Genomic DNA, 20,063 nt, shown 5'->3' with positions numbered 1-20,063 from the left:
AGCAAAGGCATCCACAGAGCCGCTTTCAGATGGATCACCTTCTCATCAGGAGAACAAAAAAAGTCCCACTTTGCCTTTCACCTCCGAACCCAAGGAAATATTCTGTTGAGTACCCCAAGGATCCTTGCACGGCCCCACCCACTTCAACAGTAAAGAGTCAGAATATCGAGTTGGAAATGCCTACTTGCACTAATATTGAGGGCTAAATATCGAGATACATAAATATCGACTGCAAGAATGTAGTGGTCAAGAATATCGAGTTTAAGGTAAGAAATATTGTTTTCTAAATATCGCCGTCATTAATATCGTTTGTAAAAACATAGTTGTAAAAAATATCATTTTTTTAGTTAGTGTTATGTATGTTAGTATGTATTTTAAATGCATGTGCTCTATTTTTTTGTCTAAGAATTGCATTTTGTTTTTTAATATATGTTTTTTAATATATGTGTTAAACCTTTGGAAGTTATTAATTTTATTTTAGTTAATTTTTGCGTTTTAGTTCTGTAGCGGGTTGTGGGTTTATAGGGAAATAGGGTGTGAAGTAATTTAGGGGCTCATTACGAAGGCGAGGTGGACATCAGTCCGCCTGACATCGCTGCAGTACTGGGACCGGCCACCACTAAGGCGGCAGTCCCGCTGAGTGCATTAGGATGTGCCCGCCACTATGGCGGGCGCATCCAGGGCTCTGATCATTGCGGACGGTGCTGCTGGCTGCAGCACCGTTTGCAATGCCAAAATGCCACGATGTGCATTTCCATGCGGTGCCTGCCACCTTGTGCATGGAAATGTAGGGGGGTGCCATGGGTTCCCCCCAGTGCACATACACCCTGCCCCCAAATGGAGGGGGCCCACAAGGGGCTCCCAAACCCAATCCCCGCCAGCCTGTCCATGGTGCCATGGAAAGGCTTCTTCCAGGACACATCCTAATACTGTGCCTGCTAGGCACCGCCACAATATTAGTGGCCCTTTTCTATCCACCAGGCAATTGGTGCGATTGTCTCTGACGGAAAAGCGGAGGACGGACTTTGTGTCCACCGTGATACCCACCGCCATCTGAATTTTGCAGTGGGTAAAATGCTCAGTGATGGTGGAAGGACCACCACCGCCTGTTTGGCGGTGGCGGTTCTTCTGCCATCGTAACAACCCACTTAATTATAATTAATGTATTAATATTTTGTATTAATTAATATTTATTTATTTAATATTTTATATTGCTAAATGTGGGAATTAATTGAGTATTAATTATTTATGAATTGGTTGTTAACTATTAATAATTAATTGGTAAGCATATCAATTGTGTCATTTCTTTTAGGAGTGGGTTGTTGGTTGATAGGGTGTAGGGTGGGAAGTAATTTGATTATAATTAATTAATTAATTTATTAATGATTAATATTTATTTATGTAATATTTTATATTGTTAATTGTGGGAATTAATTTATTATTAACTATTTATTAATTGGTTGTTAATTATTATTAATTAATTGGTAATTATGTTAATTGACTTTTGTTTTAGGAGCGGGTTGTGGCTGATAGGGGAGTAGGGTGCGAAGTAATTTAATTTTAATACATGTATTAATATTTCTAATATTTAATTATTTTTATTTTATAGTTTTACATGTGTGAATTATTTCATTAATTATTATTTATATTTTGCTTGCTAATTGTTATTCATTAATTAATTGATAATTAATTATGTTAATTGTGTCATGTTTTACGAAATTGGTGGTGGCATTTACAGGGGAATATGGTGGGAGGTAATGTATTTATAATTAATTAATTATTTGATAATTAATGCTAATTAATTAATTAAAATTTAAATGTGCCAATTGTGTAATAATTGTGATGTGTGAGTTGTGGGGTTTATAGTGGTAAATGGTGGAAAGTAATTTTTTAATTAATTAATGTTTTGTTGTTAATTGATATTAATTTATTAATTTAAAATTAGGTATGGAAATTGTGTAAATATTTTAGGTGTGTGTTTTGGTGCTTGTTGGGGTAGAAGGTGGAAAGTAGTTTAGTTTAAAATAATTAATCATTACTTGAAAATAAAATATTCATTTATTAATTAATAAATATTTTGGGTAATTTTTCATTTTTTATTTTATTTGGGGATTAAGGTTCTATAGCTGTAACGTTTGGTTAGTGCATTCATTTTTACCTTTTTAAATGTGTTTTTTTAATTATTAATATTTGTTTAATTGATAATTAATTGTGTTAATTATGGAGGTACGATTTTTTGTTTAATTTAGATGTGTGTTGTAAATTGTGTGGTGTTATAGGGTAGGAAAATAAATATTACATTTAAGTAATTTGTATTTTTTGATTAAAATTAATTCCTATTACAAAATATTTATTTGTTTGTGAATTTTTTGTTAAATTAAAAAAATTAATTTTACCCCTCCGCTATCCAACACTTTCCCTACTGTTGCATTCGCAGGAGTGGGAATAGTTATTTATACCCTTACGCTATCCAACACTTTCCCTATTGTTGCACTTGCTGGAGTGGGAATAGTAATTTTTACTCCTCTGCTATCCAACACTTTCCCTACTGTTGCACTCATTGGAGTGGGAATAGTAAATTAATACCCTCCGCTATCCAACACTCTCCCTATGGTTGCACTCATTGGGGTGGGAATAGTGATTTTATCCCCTCCGCTATCCAACACTTTCCCTACTGTTGCACTCATTGAAGTGGGAATAGTAAATTATTCCCCTCCTCTATCCAACACTTTCTCTACTGTTGCACTCCTTGGAGTGGGAATAGTAATTTTTATCACTCCGCTATCCAACACTTTTCCTACTGTTGCACTTGCTGGGGTGAGAAAAGTAAATTATTTCCTTCCGCTATCCAACACTTTCCCTACTGTTGCACTCGCTAGATTGGGAATAGTAATTTTTTACCATATGCTCTCCAACATTTTCCCTACTGTTGCACTAATTGAAGTGGGAAGAGTAAATTATTCTCCTCCGCTATTCAACACTTTCCCTACTGTTGCATTCACTGGAGTGGGAAGAGTAAATCATTCCCCACCGCTATCCAACACTTTCCCTACTGTTGCACTCCCTGTAGTGGGAATAGTAATATTTTACCCTCCGCTATCCAACACTTTCACTACTGTTGCACTAAATGTAGTGTCAAATTTAGGTTTAAAAAATATTACATATATTAATATTTTAATTCATATTATATTTTTATCTTTTTTATTTTTATGTTACAGGTGTATGTATATATATATTCACTTAAAAAACCATAGGTTTCACACATGTTATAGTTAGCTGGACATTTCCCTCATAAAAAACCAATGAAATTCCCCGTTATAGTTAGTGCAGGCAACTATAACTCACGCGACTGCAATCCTCTGCTGATGACGTCAGATATTACATCACTGTATTTAGACACCTATTTACCCATGTATTCTTCCATTAATCTTTAGCTATACATATATTACAAATATTTATTTTTCAGAAATACACATATGTAATCAGTGATGTAAAATGTGTGACCTCCCCATCTCTTTCAGGGTTCTGTTAGTTCCTGAAGACCTGGCTATTCGAATAATCAACTGGATCTTGCCAACACTTGGATACCCTCACGGGTGACCAATAGTGCTCTACAAATCCATTGTAGCTAAGAAGACTTATGTTTGATTCAACTTCTCGCCGGGGTCATCCCAAAAATAACTTGCCTTTCTTCTCCTGTTTTCTGAACTCATTTTTATTGGCTCTAGCACTCTATGAACTTTACTGCTAACCAGTGATAAAGTGATTGTGCTCACCCCCTCGAACATGGGAAAATTGGCTTACACCCAAGTGCCACATTTAATTTACTTTTAAGTACTAAGTAAAGTGATGCTATATATACCGAGGGTCTGTCAATTACATTTTACTAGTGGCCCTGTACCACTTGTTGTGCCATCCACTAAAGTAGAACTTTATTATGTCTCAGGCCTGCCATTGCAGCCTGTAGTGCAGTTTTAAAATGGGAGTTCAACATAGCAAAATAAAGCTATTGCCAGACCTAAACCGTCCTTTTAATGCATATAAGCCTCCCTACGCTAGTCTCTAAAAGCCCAGAGGGTAGGGTGTATTGTGCTTGGATGTTTGGACATCTGTTTTAAAGTTTTACATGGCCTGGTAATGAAAAAGTTCTAAAGTTGTTTTTCATTACTGTAAGGCCTATCTTTCCCATAGGATACATTTGGGTTACCTTATTACATTTAATAAGGGCTAATCTTTGATTGTGAACAGGAGGAATGTCATGTTTGGACAAAAAGAACATTGTAATTTTAAATCCTCTTTAATGGCAAAGTCATAATTCAAACTTCTCTTTAATATCAAGGTCAAATTTTAAGCCACCATTCAGAAAATACCACTTTAGAAAGTTAGCATTTTTTTAACTTTGTTTGCCATTTGGTGACTACTGCCAGTGTCCTTGGCCACATCACTGTGAAAGGCTTATGTATTGGACTTTGCGTGTTCATTCCAGACAGTGTGTTAATGGGTATTAGATGTTGGCAGGATAGGCCATATTGCCAGGATAGATGGGGGCTGAGCTTTTCCCTTCCATACATACACATCAAAGGGCTGCCTTCAGCATACACACAAAGGAATCAGTCACTAGCCTTTTGTCATCCTAGACTTCCTGGAGCCTTAGCAGGGAAAGAAGGAACTTTCCAGAACTAGATGTGGGGGTAGCCTAGAAACGTCTCCCACTTTAAAGGCTAGGAACAGATATAACTATTGGACTCTCAGAGCAACTCTCCAGTACCCTCTTGAACCTGTGGAAGCCTTAAGAAAAACTGCCAAGATCCCCAGAGGACTGCTCGGTTGCTTGAGGCCTACCTTACTGAGGGATCCAAGGACTACCAGAGTGACTCCAAGGGCTAGTGTCCATAAGAAGCTCCACAGAACTTGAACACTGCACCTGGCCTCTGTTATATTGAGTTCTGACTCTCCAAATGGTGCCAACCAAGTCCTGGACCCTTGGAAGTGGTGTTGAAGGTGCTGCTACTGCCTAACCCTAAAAGTCGTGACTTAGAACCTTTTACTCCAAAATTGGCCTGAGAACCTATAGAAGATCAGGACCTACCTACCTGCTGATCCTCCCAAGGTTCATTACTGGTTGCCATGACTCCTAGTTAGTTCCCACTATGCTCTCATCCACAGCCGCAAATCCTGTTCAGCAGGACCTATCAGCAAAGGTATCCAGCCTCTTGGATCCCTCCTCAGCTACAGCTTGCAGCTTTGTCCCACTGAAGAATTTGACTTCCAAAAAATTGACAAAGTCCAAAGGTAGAAATCTTCATCCGACTCCTTTCAGAGGTTCTCTGATGATGACACCTTCTCAAACACAGCTGGCTGCCTTGCCCCAATGAGCTTTACCTTCTCTGAACTTTATTTCAGAATGTCTTTCAAGTCCGAAGGTGAGCCAAGACGAGACCCATTCCACCTTGTGCATCTAACCTGCGTTCTATTGCATTCAGCCTTAAGTTTTGACTTTGCCCCAGTCTCTTGATACCAGATACCCATGGTTAGAGCTTTGATCTTTTGGGTGCTACATTCCACTAAAACACATTAAAATTCCTAGCTGTGTTTCTACTAATTGGATGTAATTCGTTTTGGTGTCATTTTATTTATGAACATTTATCCAATGTTTCTAATGGTTTGAGATTCTTTTTAATTGGTTTGAGATTTTTCTTTTGTTGTGCTTTATCACTGTGTATGTGCTGCACAAATACTGTAAATTAAGCCTGACTGCTTTTGTGCCGAACTACAAGAGGGTTAAGCACAGGTGAATGTAGCGACTTTCGTGTTCACCCTGACAAGGATTGTGATTGCTGCTTGAGAAGGGTTTCACTCCCCTCAAACAATAATCTAATTTCTTACAATCTCCAATTAAGAAATATAAATCACTTGCTGATGGAATTTACCACAGTAAATGATTTATCTCATGTTTGTATTGCATTCTGTTTTATAAGTGGACACATATTTATATGTTGTGTCATTTTTTGAAACAGGCAAACTGTAGGTAAAATTCATATTTTTTGCATATATCCCCAAAATAGGACGGGCAGTGTTGGAAATAATATTGAATGTATGTTTATATTTGAACCTTAATAGAGCCACCACAGCTAGAGAGCATCAGAGCACTATAGAAGCTCATAAGGAAAAAATAAGATTAGAATAGGGATTCAGTTCTCTTCACGTCTTGTTATCAGATATGTTCAGGCAATTCTTCTACCAAACTAGAATTACCACCAATTGCAAAATCCTTTGGGCTCATTTATGGCATTTTGTTTTAGGGTAGCACAGCAGGACACCTTGCTGAGCTGCCCTACGCCAAACTGAAAGGGCATGACTGCACCGTATTTAAGCAATTACAAAAACCGACTCTTTTTAGCATTACCTTTGCGAAGAAAATTTTTTTTCTCCATCGTTTTTGCAGTCTGCGGAACAATATTCTCATAATTTGCCAGAGGATCATTTTTCATGTTCTTAAAAGTCGCTCGTTCCACAATGGCATCCACTGTTTGGTCATCCAGGTCCTTTCCAACGAATCTGCATATCTTCAGAACGGCCCCTCTCAGATCCTATAATTAACACAATCTCGTTACTGTGGCTCGAGGGGTTTTAATCCGGTGAAAAAGAATTAACTGTACTTATGGAGTATTGCCCACCAGAAGCCCTCAAAGATTAAATACTTCCGTGTTGATGTCAGGTTATCTGACATCAAGCTATTTCACCAAAACAGAGAGAAGAAATTGTATTAATTTGACAGATCTTCGACTCATATGACAAGCAGGGAAACTGAAACCAGTCATATGCAGAAACGTAATAATACTTTTGAAACATGGTACATGTGTCTATTTGGCCAAACTACACGCTGCGACAGATGAACAAAATGGCAACATTCACTAGATATCACTGACTGATCAATTCTTCTTATCAGTTCTGAAATGGAATTTTCTGGTGTCTGCATTTTTTTTGCAGCTGTAGCTTTTGAATGTAGTGCCCCCCTCGTTCTTTGCATCAGAGAGACAATTTGCTCAGAATTTTTTCAACTTACTTTACAAAATTTGGGCATATCAGCAAGGGTCGGCGATAATTATGGCTAAGCGTATTTAGCACTAGGATAATTATCGCCGGTTGTCGCTGCTTTCTATCGTGGAGATAGCGTGCTATCAGCAACGTTTATCTCCAAAGCGATAGAAATGCAGGCGTTAGCTGGAAAATAGTGTGATTATCGCTGGAAATCCAGCGATAATCGCACTGTGACCGGCGATACCTTGCTGATAGGGCAGGGTGGTCTTAGCCATGTAATCCACCTCCCATTGGATTACATGGCTAAGTCAGAACTAAAGCAGGCGTAAGGAAAGTAGCGATAACCATGGTTAGCGCTACTTTTTTTATCCCTATGCTTGTTAGCGATTCCCTTGATAATTGGAGAAATGTCGGTTAGTGACATTTCTCCAGTTCTTTCGGGAAGGAACGCCCACTTTGCATCTCATTAGAGATGCAAAGCTGCGCGTTCAGTAAACAGGTGCTAAGGCATGGATTCACGTGTCAGCGTGTCCATGCTGATAGGGCGATAAAATTATCGCCGCTTTTCGTCTGAAAATGGACGCTAAAGCGGCGATAATTTTATCGCCTCGCCTTGCTGATATGCCCCTAAGTGTGTGTGTTGGGATGGTCTGACCCTGGCTGGTGGAGTGTTTTTTTTTGTTCGTATACAGTGAAGTCCGAGCGCGCAAGTACGATCCGTCCCGTCCGTCCGAATGCACAACCGTATGGAAAAAACACCGTATGGAGCAAACTTCCATAGCAACCATGGAGACGTCCAAACATGTGCCCGCAGACGCGCCAAACACCCCACCAGCCTACCCCCCCCAAGTACGCCCCGCACCCCCACCCCACCCCGTAGGTACTGAGCATACCCCCACCCCACCCCGTAGGTACGGAGCGTACCACCACCCCCGTAGGTACGGAGCGTACCCCCACCCCCGTAGGTACGGAGCGTACCCCCACCCCGTAGGTACGGAGCGTACCCCCACCCCACCCCGTAGGTGCGGAGCGTACCACCACCCCGTAGGTACGGTGCGGGGGGTCCACACCGTACCTACGGGGGTGGTGGTATGCTCCGTACCTACGGGGGTGGGGGTACGCTCCGTACCTACGGGGGTGGGGGTACGGGGCAGACATGGGGGGGGTGCTTGGGTACGGCACGGATATGGGGGGGGCTGGGGGTACGGTGCGGACGTGTAGGGATGGGGGTACGGTGAGTACTGGGCCCCCTTTTCGCTGTGCATCGTGGCGTACTTAGCTTTTCCGGCACTTTTTGGGTCCTGTAAAAATATTGCCATGCGAAGTGCTGTGGGTACGAATCGTACTTGCTGGTCCGTAAAACGCTGCCTGACTCCGTGCGAATGTCGCGTACGCGGTGTCCCGGATCGGAATTGTGGGTATATTTTAGCCGGTCGGTGTTTTTTACGATTCGTATGGAAATGGTGTTTCTGTACGAATCGTACTTGCGGGTTTGTAAGGTGTTTTTCCCGGGTACGAGTCGGACGGAGAAAATTCTCCGTCCGACGGTTCGTGCCCGGATTTTACCGGATCGGAATCGACACCCAGGTGTCTGAGTGTATTTCCATAATGATACCCAAAAGATGATGTGGGACACCCAGTTGACGGAGCTTTCTCCACAGCATTTGCCAGTCCAAATGATCAAACGTTGTGGAGAAATCAATAAATGCCATATAGATTGGCATGCCCGTAAGAAGACGTATTTCTCTACGATAGTCTGGAGGACCACAATGTTTTCAAGAGTAATATGCTTCTTTCTGAATCTGGCTTGTTCTGGAGGTATAATATTCTGGTCAAGGGCCCATTGTTGCAAATGACAGAGGCTGCTCTCAGCAAATAATTTGCCTGAGGCATCCAGCAGAGTAATCTGTCTGAAGCTGGATGGGGAGGTTTTGGGACCCTTCTTGTACAGCTGGACTACCACATACCCCTTCCAGAAAGGGGAATGTTCCCAGTTCTAAAGCAATGATTAAACAGCCGGGCAAGAAGGGCTCCCCAGGCAACAGCCTCCTTTTTAACTAACGCAATGGGAATTCTGTCAGATCCCTGTGCGCCAGATGTTCTAGAATTTTTTATAAACCCCACTAAATCCTCCCCAGAAGGAGAACCATATTCTGACAAAAGAGGACTCATCAACTTCAATCGTCACAGGAACGACTAATCTATTGTTCATATATATCAGGGAGATATAATCCCCCTAGTCCTTCTCTGCGATAGGGATAGGCAGTGTCTTCTGTCTTGAGTTGCAGTAGTACGCTATCAGGCGCCAGTACTTCCTGGAATCTATGGCCCTTGCAACTTCTCTCAAGCTGATCCACTTAGAATCACAATCCCTTCTTCTTTCACTAAGTTTGCGGTGACTTCTTACTCGTTTCAGGTGATTCATTTCCAGCTGTGACCCATGGGAAACTGCAAATGCTGTTTTTGAATTAATCGATTTATTTCTTTATTTAAAATTTTCCAAGAAAATGTTCCAACAGTGCTTGAGCTTCAATTACAAATCTCTCCCATTTGGTCCTCAAAACACTGAATGGTTTTGTCGAGAATACACCCTGACTCTCCTGCATAAACTCTTTTAATTGTCAAACGGACTGCTGCCATATTTATTGATGCCCAAACAAAACGATAATTTGCTTTATTAAAAGCAGGCCTTACCCAGGCCAAAGTCCCCCAGATAAAATGCTGGTAAATTAAAAGCTGCTGTCATGCTCACTATGCTATGGTCACTCATTGCCGACAGGAGAAGAAGGAAATTTTCACAAACCCGGAATATTTGGTAAAAGACATCCACATAGTCTAAAACACTCTTGGTAGAGGGGTAATGAAACATAAAGAGAGCTGCTTCACCTGAAGGCACTCTCCCATTTAAAATAATCAAATCCATACTTCTAAGGGTCTCAAGGAGGGAGAACTCTAGTTTATCCGGTCTTATATTTTCCAGTAATAACATCTCAGTGCTTCATTTGGAAAAGAATAAGTGCTGTTTCCCAAAGTTTTGTTTAGAAGCCTGCAACCTGAGTTTTCGAAAGTTGGGGTGTCGAATTCCAAGGCTGAATAGTCTTAATTATTCCTGTGCCATCTTCTTCAACTACCAGACACTCCCTGCCCCTTTATCTCACTGTTACTTGGTCCTGCTTTTTCCATTGTTACTTTTTTTCCCTTCTTTTTGTTCCTTCTTCTTTAGTCTTTGTCTGTTTTCCTTCAATTGATCTGGGTCAATGTCTGGTGAGGGAAAATAAGTATGGGTCCCCAAACAGGAGGGGAAAAGTTGGCCCGACCGGCAACCACCAGTTCAAAATAAGTAATGAAAATTTTACCAATAAACGAATCTTTTTTTCTGAGAATCAGGATTTGAAAATCAACTTTAAATACATCTAAGTTAAGCATTTGTTTGCAAAAGTGATTAACTCTGGGGATATTTGTGGTTATGTTGCTTCTCTTTTCTATCTAAGTGCTTTAATTACTGCTTTTGTAAAGCAGTAAATTGGGCAGTCAGTTTCTTGACACAGTTCTTGTGAGTCACATTTCTTGTGAGTAGCAAACGATGGAGACGAAGCAATTTTACATTTACATCATTGCGTTTTTTTATAAATGATATATTATGCAAACTTTGCCCACAATTGTAGAAGTTCCAATAAAAAAACGCACACCCAAGAAAACATTTAGTGGCCGATTACGATGTCGTCAGGAAAGCATTCCCACCGAATCGGGTTAGGAATTCTTTCCAAACGATTCATATTTGGAGAGTCCTTATGACGAATTACGATGTGTCCAGATGCTTACACACTCAGTTAGGTCAGACTCCCATTGACTTTAATGGGAGCCCGTGTCTGGATGAGAACACAGGCTCCCATTGAAAAAATGGGAGGTTGGGGAAATCCTTGCACCCTGTGGCGGGCACCCCATGGTGCCTGCCACACTGTGCATGGTTGGGAAGAGGTGTCCCTTGGGTACCCCACAGTCCCCATCCGGAGGCCAACGGGTGACGGGGGGCCTGCTATGGGCCTCCAAAGTCCAATTCCCACAGCTGTTTAGTCTCAGCCAGACCGATTCGGAACGGCTGTCTGAATCGGTCATCGTACTCGCTCGTTCTGAAAACATCTCCATTGGGCTGTATGAATCGGTTACGAATGTCTCAGGCTGCCTGAATCCCATTCAGAACCAAATCGGACAGCCCGGATGGCTTCCCTACATCGAAAGGTGACCGATCCGGTCGCGAACATAGGTCCCGAAATTGATTTGTAGAATCCGGATCACGTTCGAACCTTTCCTGACGACATCGTAATCAGCCCCTTAATAGTAATGAAATACAGCCTAAGGTGTATGCTTACAAAACATTTGTATTTGTTTCTGTGGAAATTACACAGGTGTCATTGAATTATAGACTCAGAAGACTTACCTAGCTTTCGACCATCACATACTCTCTTATGCCAGGTTCCCTGCGTTTCAAGGACGCACCGTCCACGAACCGCGTCCTCGTCAATCAAAACTGGATCCACCCCTTCCCCATAAGGGTCTGCCTGATTAACTGCAGAGCCCTCCCTAGACACTCTGATGATATCTGTCTCTCCTTGAAGGCACACTTGTGGGATTTAATGTTCCTCACCCAACCTGGCTCAGAGAAAGCTCCAACCCTGACCTCACTCTAGCCGTTCCGACTGTATATCAGATAATTGGGGTTAATAAGTCTAGTAACAAAACTGGGGGTGTGTTTGTGATTCTTAGAGAGGGCTGGGAAATCTCACACAATTAGATTGAAAACACAGGGCCCCTAGAAGCTATGTTCTTCTGCGTAAAGATCGCAGCAGGCCTCTCGATAGCTGGCATCTTAGTTTATAGACCCCCAAACTCCCCAGCTTGCCACCAGACAGAACTATACGATATAGCAGCTGACCCCTTGACCATGCACACCAGGTTTACGATTTTAGGTGATATTTACGTCCATATGGACAACAACAATTGCACAAAAGCTAGTCAAATGGCTGCAACGTTGGCTGAACTCAACCTGACACAGCTGGTCAATGGCTCTACAAATGCTGCTGGCCATACTCCAGACCTCATTTTTTCTAATGATCCTAACTTGAGAGTAGTGCCCCTCTTACCCCCCACTTGGTCAGACCACTTTTTAATACCTTTCAGAGTGGAGTTGAACTTCCTCATTTGCAGACCACATCAAGTCCTAGAGAAAAGGAGAATGTGGCGCAATGTCACCAGAAATAGTATGACACCTGCACTCTCAACAGCACCACTCCAATTGTCTGGTAACCCTGACGAAGACTCAGAAAACTTTAACAGCTGGATGTCTAAGGCCTTAGACATTGTTTCCCCCCTCAGATCAGTCACTTCCACTAGGAAGAGACCATCAGCCCCATGGTTCTCCCTGAACTCTGTGTTGGGAAAAGTCGCTGTAATAAATTGAAGCACTTCTGGAGACAATCCTATGACCCCGCTGCCAAGCTGGCTTAAAGAAAAGCCTTAAAAAATGTTCACAAATGTAAGTGCAACACTGTGAGGGACTACTTCTCCAATAAGATCAGATTAGCTGGAAATTCAGCGGAAACACTATTTAAAATTGTCCAAGATTTTACTAAACCTGTTGCCATTGCCAGCACAGTACTCCCCACCACCTCCCTTTGTACAGGACTGTCTGACTTTTTCCAAGATAAAATTCAAGCTGTCTATACCACCTTCACTTCCACCCAGACTACCTCAGAGCCAACTGTCTCGCTTGACAATAAAGATGTGCTGACCAAATTCCGCCCGCCTCTTGTGCTTCCTTGCAAAAACTATTAACTTGCAAATCTGGGTCGGCGGGAGATCCCTGCCCGTCCCAGTTTTTTTAACTCTTGGCACCATGTATTAACGCCCCACTAAATCAGATCTGGAATACCTTCTTGAGCTCAGGAATTTTCCCAGCAGTGTGGAAACAGGCTTACCTCACGCCGAGCCTCAAAAAAGCAGATGCCGACCCCGCAGAATACAAAAACTTCAGACCCATCTCCCTGCTTCCGGCACCGGTGAAAATTCTTGAACAAATAGTCCAAGAGCAACTTTCCGATCATTTAGAATCGAGGAATCAATTCCATAACTCCCAATCCGGCTTCAGACCTGGCTGTTGCATGGAGACCACCCTCCTTGAAGTATCCGAGAGTGCCTGCGAGACTATTGATCAGGACAAAGCAGCTATGCTTGTGCTACTCAAGCTGTCCATAGCCTTCGACACGGTTACCCACTCCCTTCCCCTGGAAAGATTAAGTTGCCTAGGCATTCAGGGCACGGCCTTGTCCTGGATCCAGTCCTTTCTGGAAAACCGGTCACAAGTCTTTCTCCACCCTTTCATCTCTTCCGAGAAACCCCTGCAGTGAGGGATCCTCATTGAGTCCTCTGCTCTTTAACGCCTACCTCTCACCACTGGCGGCGCTTGTGGAATCCTGTGGGGTGAGGGTGATCTCCTAAGTGAATAACACCCAACTGATGTTCTCTTTTAAAGATCAGTCAGAAGCAGCCTTTGCCAACTTCAGAAGGTGTCTGAGTAACATCTCAGCCTGGGTGACACTGAACTGTCTCAAGCTGAACTCAGATAAAACTGAGGTAATTTTCTTCAACCAGAAGTCCCCTCACCCCTATGCGCTCAAGTGGCCACAGGAGCTGAATCCTCCCCCTGAGCCTGTGGACACGGTGAGTAACCTGGGGTTCAGATTTGACAATGAACTCTCCTGTAAATCCCACATTAGGCAAGTCTCTTCCTCATGCTTTGGAAAGTTACGTACTATGCGGAAATTCCTCCACTTCTTGCCTTTGGAGTGTTGAAGAACAGTAGTCCATGCACTAATTACATCAAACTTGGACTACGCTAACAGTCTCTATCTGGGTCTCCCCTCTTATCTGACTCGGAGACTGCAAATAATCCAGAACGCCGCTCCCAGATTGATTTGCAAGATACCCTTCTGCCACTCTGTCACTCCCCACCTGAGAAACCTTCCTTGGCTACCATTGATTCGGTGCATAGAATTCAAGGCACTAACTTTGGCATTCAGAGCCACCAGGGGAGTGGGCCTGGCATACCTGAGATATAGACTCCAGCATTACCATTACGACCGGGCCCTGAGATCCAACCTACTGTGTCTTCTCGTCATTCCCCTCTTTCCTAAGGCGAGGACAGGTGGCAGAGCCTTCGCGGTTGGTTCTGCCAAACTCTGGAATGCCCGTCCACCGTCCATCCGCATATCGGAGACTAAATTGACTTTCCGTTGCGCCCTTAAAACCTAGTTCTTCACCAACACCTAGTTCCCGACGCACCTGTTATTCAGTCGACACCTAATCAAACGTGAAAGTAGCTCTAGCTTGAGGAGGTCAGTGATGGCCTTACAGATTTGATGAAGTGGCTTTGGCAGTACCTGGCGGTAGCCCCTTTAGTTGTTTTAAAAATGAGACCCCACTGTTGGTAAAGAGGGATATGTGTGTGTGTGTGTAGCCCCAACCTATATATCACTAATGCAGGCAACACCACTCACCTGCACATCATAGTAGCAAGTGGCTCGTGGTAGTAATGTTTTTTCTTATGTGCAAATTTGGGTAAAAACGTATTTGTTTGGATTGGTTATTTTAATGACACATATGGACATAACTGATGAATTAATAAAGGTGCACTTGAAATTATTTAATAAGGTGGGTTAGAAGTGTGATTAATAATGCAATATACGTCTAACCCATTTTCATGCAAAACTCAGATTTAATAGAATGGATGACATTTTTGTTGTTCTGCTCATCTCACTTGTGCTCATTACCCTTCCTAAACAGAGACCCGCTGCGAGTCTTCTATCCTTGCAGTTTTTGTGGATCAAGGGCGTAAATGCTGATTGTCTTAGAAAGCATGAATTGTGCCATTGTGTACCCGATGTTTCATTTTGAAGGATTTCTGCTAGAAGTTCTAATGAGGGTCTGCAACAGACCGTAATTCTATGAGCTTTTGTTTGCAAAAGGTTTCATATTAAATTGTACATGTCCAGAATGCAGTTGCTAAGGAAGCAAGCTGACGATTTTCTTTTACTTTGAGAAATGGGATAGTGCTAAGTGTTTTAATTATGGGGTTGCTTTTCATTTGCCAGTGTAATCTAACCATGATCATGTCATGCTGAATATGCAGTTTTGCTAATTATTTATACATATAAAGTGCATAAAAACCTCTAGTTTTAAAAGTTCGAGGGTCACTTCTCATTTTTCTCCTGAGACTCTGTTCGATTATTTTGAGACTTTTTCCTTCTCCCTTAGAATGCTGTCAGTACAGTGATGAGTTTAACACTTTGAATCTGGAAAGATTTAACTGCTTGAATAGGAACTTAGCTATGATTTTATGATTCTGTGTTCTGTACCTGAGCCTTCATGGCAAACCTGTCAATTTTTCTGTATTGTTCAAGTTAACAATTCTGTAATAAAACTTTTAAACCCATTTTTGATCCAGTACTCAGTCATTTAGTGGTCGCCATTCCTATTTTAATTTTTCTCTGCTGATTGGGGAGTTTAATGTTTGAGAGGGTGGTGTTTCCTGCCCTTAGATCAAGAAGAATCATGGAGGTAATCTATCCTAAGTAAAACTCGGTGTGTAAACCTATTGGGGTTCAGTAAATTATTGGGGTTTGGCTCCCACAGTGGCACCTGCATGCTGAATCCATAAGCTCTTTCTCTTCAGAATGTATTTTTTCCCAGCCAATATCAAATGTTCTAAGCCGGGCACCATCTTCAGGGGAGATCTACCCAGCACTAACTTAGTTTTAAATTGTTACGTGGCTTAAAGACCATTAATTGTGTCTTTGAGGTATTCACTGGAAGCTCTTTCTGCACAACTCTTCAAATTTATGTAACTCATTTCAATTCTGGTACGTGTCTTAGACAACAACAAGGTTTCATGTGCAAATAACAAAGTCACAATTTTGGTAACTCTATCCAAGGTGCATCATTCATATGATGGCTGAGAAATTCTACCACCTGGCTGATGTACAGGGAAAACCATAGCGACGTTAGTGAACAAACATGTTGGATGCTTTTATTAGCTGGGACAGATTTTGTTTTCTTCCCATTGAGCCCCATTTTTACAGGGGCAATGCTTTCTTCATGTAGGCTTATTGATATACACAGTGGATCCATTGAAATACCAATTTTAGCTAAGCCGCTTGAAGTACTTAACAAAAATCCCAAGGGCCACACTTACCGATGGCCCGCAATAGCCTTTCCAAATAACAGTCGGTTGGCAACGGAGAAGGTTCAAACGTTTTATTGGCCAAAACAAAACTCTACATAGAGGAGCCTCGTCGATCCTTACCCATCAGGTGCGCCGAGGAAGACTGCTGGCTCCTTGACAAAACCACACTTATATACATACCAGATTCAGCATACAAAGCCATACAAGTGGAAAAATACCAGTTAGTCCATGGGCTCCTGGATGAGCTCATACAGTGTTAAGTTTCAGCCTTATACAAAGGGTTGCTATCTATACAGAGGAGGTCGGCAGGGTGACTCCCTTTTCGACCCAGTGCCTGAAGGAATTTGCTTGATACTCCCTACAGCAGATGTGACCTTGGGCCTCGGCTGTAAATACAACTAACCTGTCTCGGGGCTGGTACAAACTAAATCATGAAGATGGTAGGCAAAGGAAACCATGTGATCTAAAACGTGGTCTATCACAGACCAAGATGGCTACAGTATGGTTTTCGGCCCTTTTTGTCGCGCAGTGAGAAACGAAAGAAATGGACTTCTTCTAGAACATATCAATAGGCGTTTATGCGATTGGAATACTGTCATAGATACATTGTGCTAAATTTACATGATGTGAATAAACAGAACAAATGATTTTTATCCTTCACGCTCTATAACATAAAAACTGACCTAATATTCACAAATATCACATACATGGACATGGACTACAGGCTACTAGTCTTGAAAGAATGACTGTGCATTGTTAGGCTGATAGGATAATAGTTTGCAGGGTAATTTTGCAGCCTTTTTTCAGACCTTAGCATTGTATGTGCATTGAGCCAACATTGAGGGATTGGCATTCCTTATAATATTGCATTGCCCAAAAGCAAAATGTGCCCGACCTGTAGAATAGGTCCAGTTTTATACAAAAAAACTGATATTTTATGAGATCCATGCACCTTCCATTTTTGGTGTACATCACAATAAAAAGCTCATTCTGACTAAATAAGCCAGTGTACTAAACTTAAATTAATGTCACACTTGTGGGATATGCATCTGCTACTGTAATACTACTGTATAGTGAAGAAAAATAGTCATACGAAAGGTCCTTATTTAAATACACCTTGATAAATAAATAGTTGCCACAACTGGCTACTTAGTACCATTAATTTCTTGTGTCATTAATCCCAGGTGTCTCCAGGAGTTAGGTCCACTAGATATTTTCCAAGTCACTCTTTTTTGTCTTTCGACAGGGTTTTGTAAATATTTCTACTGGACTGCACTTTCTCATTCTTCTTCTTTTTTTATGGTGCCAGGCAGAACTTTTTCAATGTCATGCCTTCCCTGTGACACTGGCGCTGTGGGTTCCTATACGTTGTGTGTGTTCTTGTGCCAAATTCAGTCATTACAATTGGAATTCTACCATATATAGCTTGATGGGTCTGTACCTTCTGGCAAGGTTCTTTCGATCCAATACACAAGCATTCTGAAATAAATCTAATTAGGATGTTAATGATGGGAAGCGTATTCCCCATTCATCTGATGGGCCATTTCAATCTTGTAAAAGCATTTGCTATAACCATGCATGATTTGACACACCTTTATATTGCACTTCAATTGTGGGCCATATCTATTCTTTCTCTTTAATGCCAGGCAGTCTTGTCCCTTTTTCCAGTGGCTTGACACTTAACTTCCCATCAGGAAGCCATCCATCTGCTTTTAATTGCATGACTCTCTCCATTGCCTATCCCACAATAGATGGTCTTCTCCTGATATCCTGCCATCCTTCCCTAGCCTACCACTCAACATTTCCAGGAAGGTATTGATAGTTCTGGTCATTCTAAACTACTAGTATGGCTGTACGGAGATTCTACAGTGGAGCACGCCCCACACTCATTCATGAATTGTGCTCTCTTATAGGCCACCCTACAACACTATTGCCAATTGTCCAATGTCTAGTGCTTCATCATACTCTAATGTGTAGCTTTCCTACTCTTCAAACAGTAATCTTCCTTTCATACACTGCTATTACATTGCTCTTTTTTGCTATTGTGATGACTAGCATGTTGTTGTGGGATGTAGTCTATCACCCTCTTAACTTTTCTCCTCGGGGCTCACCATTATTTTATACAACCTCAATACAATTGTGCACTTCTCTTTCTTTCCTTCATGTTTATTCCCATGGTTCCATAGCTCCTCCTTGACCTTCTTCTTACAGAACTCTAAATTAGCTTATTCAGTCCACGGTTACGGTTGTTGAATACGGCTGCCTTTTACATAATCTTGGCAAATGACTCTTGTTTTGTGTATGTCAGTGACTTTTTCTCCTTGTCTTCTCTTACATCTTCTTTTTGCCTGTTGCCTGTTTCTGTTTTGCGGATGTTTCTTGTCCTGTGGCTATATCCTCTGGATCGATGCCATGCACATGCGTCATAGTGTTCTTGGACTGGATACCCATGCTTGATGTGCTCTGGAAAGAATGCCAATTACGTGTTGCCGATTGCCATTTGCTATCTCAATTTGATGCTGGATTGTGTGACATGATGCGCTAATGTGACAATATTTTTGCATTTTCTTTTTTGCTGCTGAGAGTATAGTATTAAAGGGATCTGTTAATTATATCAACATCTTTGACTTCAATATGTGTAATTTTCCTCATCTGTAAAGCATGTAAATTATCTACTTTTAATGAAAACAGCCTTTATATCATTTTAATCCACTTTCTTTTTTCCAAGCTTATAGTGATAAGTAATAAACTTATTTTACTCTTTGTTATATCTTAATTATCTGATATTTTAACTGTATTGCATTTCAAATTGTTGATACATTGTAAACCTCTCTCAGCTTGAACAATGCTACTACGCTGTGAGAAGACTTAGGCTTACATCTGTGGAGACATTTCCCAAGGGTATTGTGGTGTTGAGATAGAGGGCCTCATTAACTATATTTTGAGGCATGGCAGAGCAGCAAGCCTTCCTCTAATGCTGCTGTGCGTCAAAATAAAAGGTCAGGAATGTGCCATATGTGCAAGGTACGGTGTATTTCTGTCCTTCTCCCTGCCTCAAAAAAAGCAGACGTGCAGCAACACAGACACCCTTGCACCATGGGGCAAGGGTGCCTGCATTGCAGTGATTATTGTTTATGTGTAGGAAGGAACAACTTCTTGCACAAAAGCAAAAATTAAAGGCACTTTGCTCCTTAAATGTGTGCTGCAGAATGTAGCACACATAGAGCAAAAACCAAGGAGAAATAAAAGTATTTCTCCTTGTTGCACCACTCCTACGCCTCCCCGGTAGGATTCTGATGCCTTCCCAGGTTTACGACACTTTGTAAATCTTGGAATGTGCCAGGTACCATGGATGTTGCGTGGGAACACCCACTGCAATACCCATAGAATGCCCCTTTCATTAGAGTAATGCGTGAAATTGAGCCATATTTATGCAGGGTGACTTTAAGTGACCTTCTAAATATGGGCAGACACACTGCGCCACCGGAGCGTCTAAAAAAGTGACGCACTGTTGGCGCAATGGGCTTGTACATGAGGCCCAGAGTGCACACATATCCTCTTCCCAGTCTCACAAGACTTCCAGCTGTGCAGATTCCTTCTCCTTTGTTTTATTGTGTAACGTGTTGTGTACTGTAACATCTGTAAGGCATAGGCTGAATTTGGCATTTGTGGTACTACTGGCTTACACCTAGAATTCAGATAATGAGACTGGGCTACCCACCAAATTCTTGGGATTCAAGAGTAATCCACAAGTACTTGAAGAGTAAACAATTTGTGTTCACAA

At 41.7% G+C, this 20,063-nt stretch overlaps 1 protein-coding gene across 1 annotated transcript in view; it reads right to left on the bottom strand.

The window, feature by feature from the left end:
- LOC146817859 (amine sulfotransferase-like) overlaps positions 1-20,063 on the bottom strand; it is a 363,774-nt gene that overhangs the window by 57,000 nt on the left and 286,711 nt on the right. Inside the window, exon 6 of the mRNA XM_085611341.1 lies at positions 6,407-6,590. Coding sequence (XP_085467467.1) covers positions 6,407-6,590 — 184 coding nt within the window. The remainder of the gene's footprint in view (positions 1-6,406; positions 6,591-20,063) is intronic.

Source organism: Triturus cristatus, chromosome 6 (genome assembly GCF_964204655.1).
Source record: "Triturus cristatus chromosome 6, aTriCri1.1, whole genome shotgun sequence".
NCBI lineage: Eukaryota > Metazoa > Chordata > Amphibia > Caudata > Salamandridae > Triturus > Triturus cristatus.
Note: the sequence above shows the minus strand (reverse complement) of the source record. Positions and strands in the feature narration are given on the sequence as shown.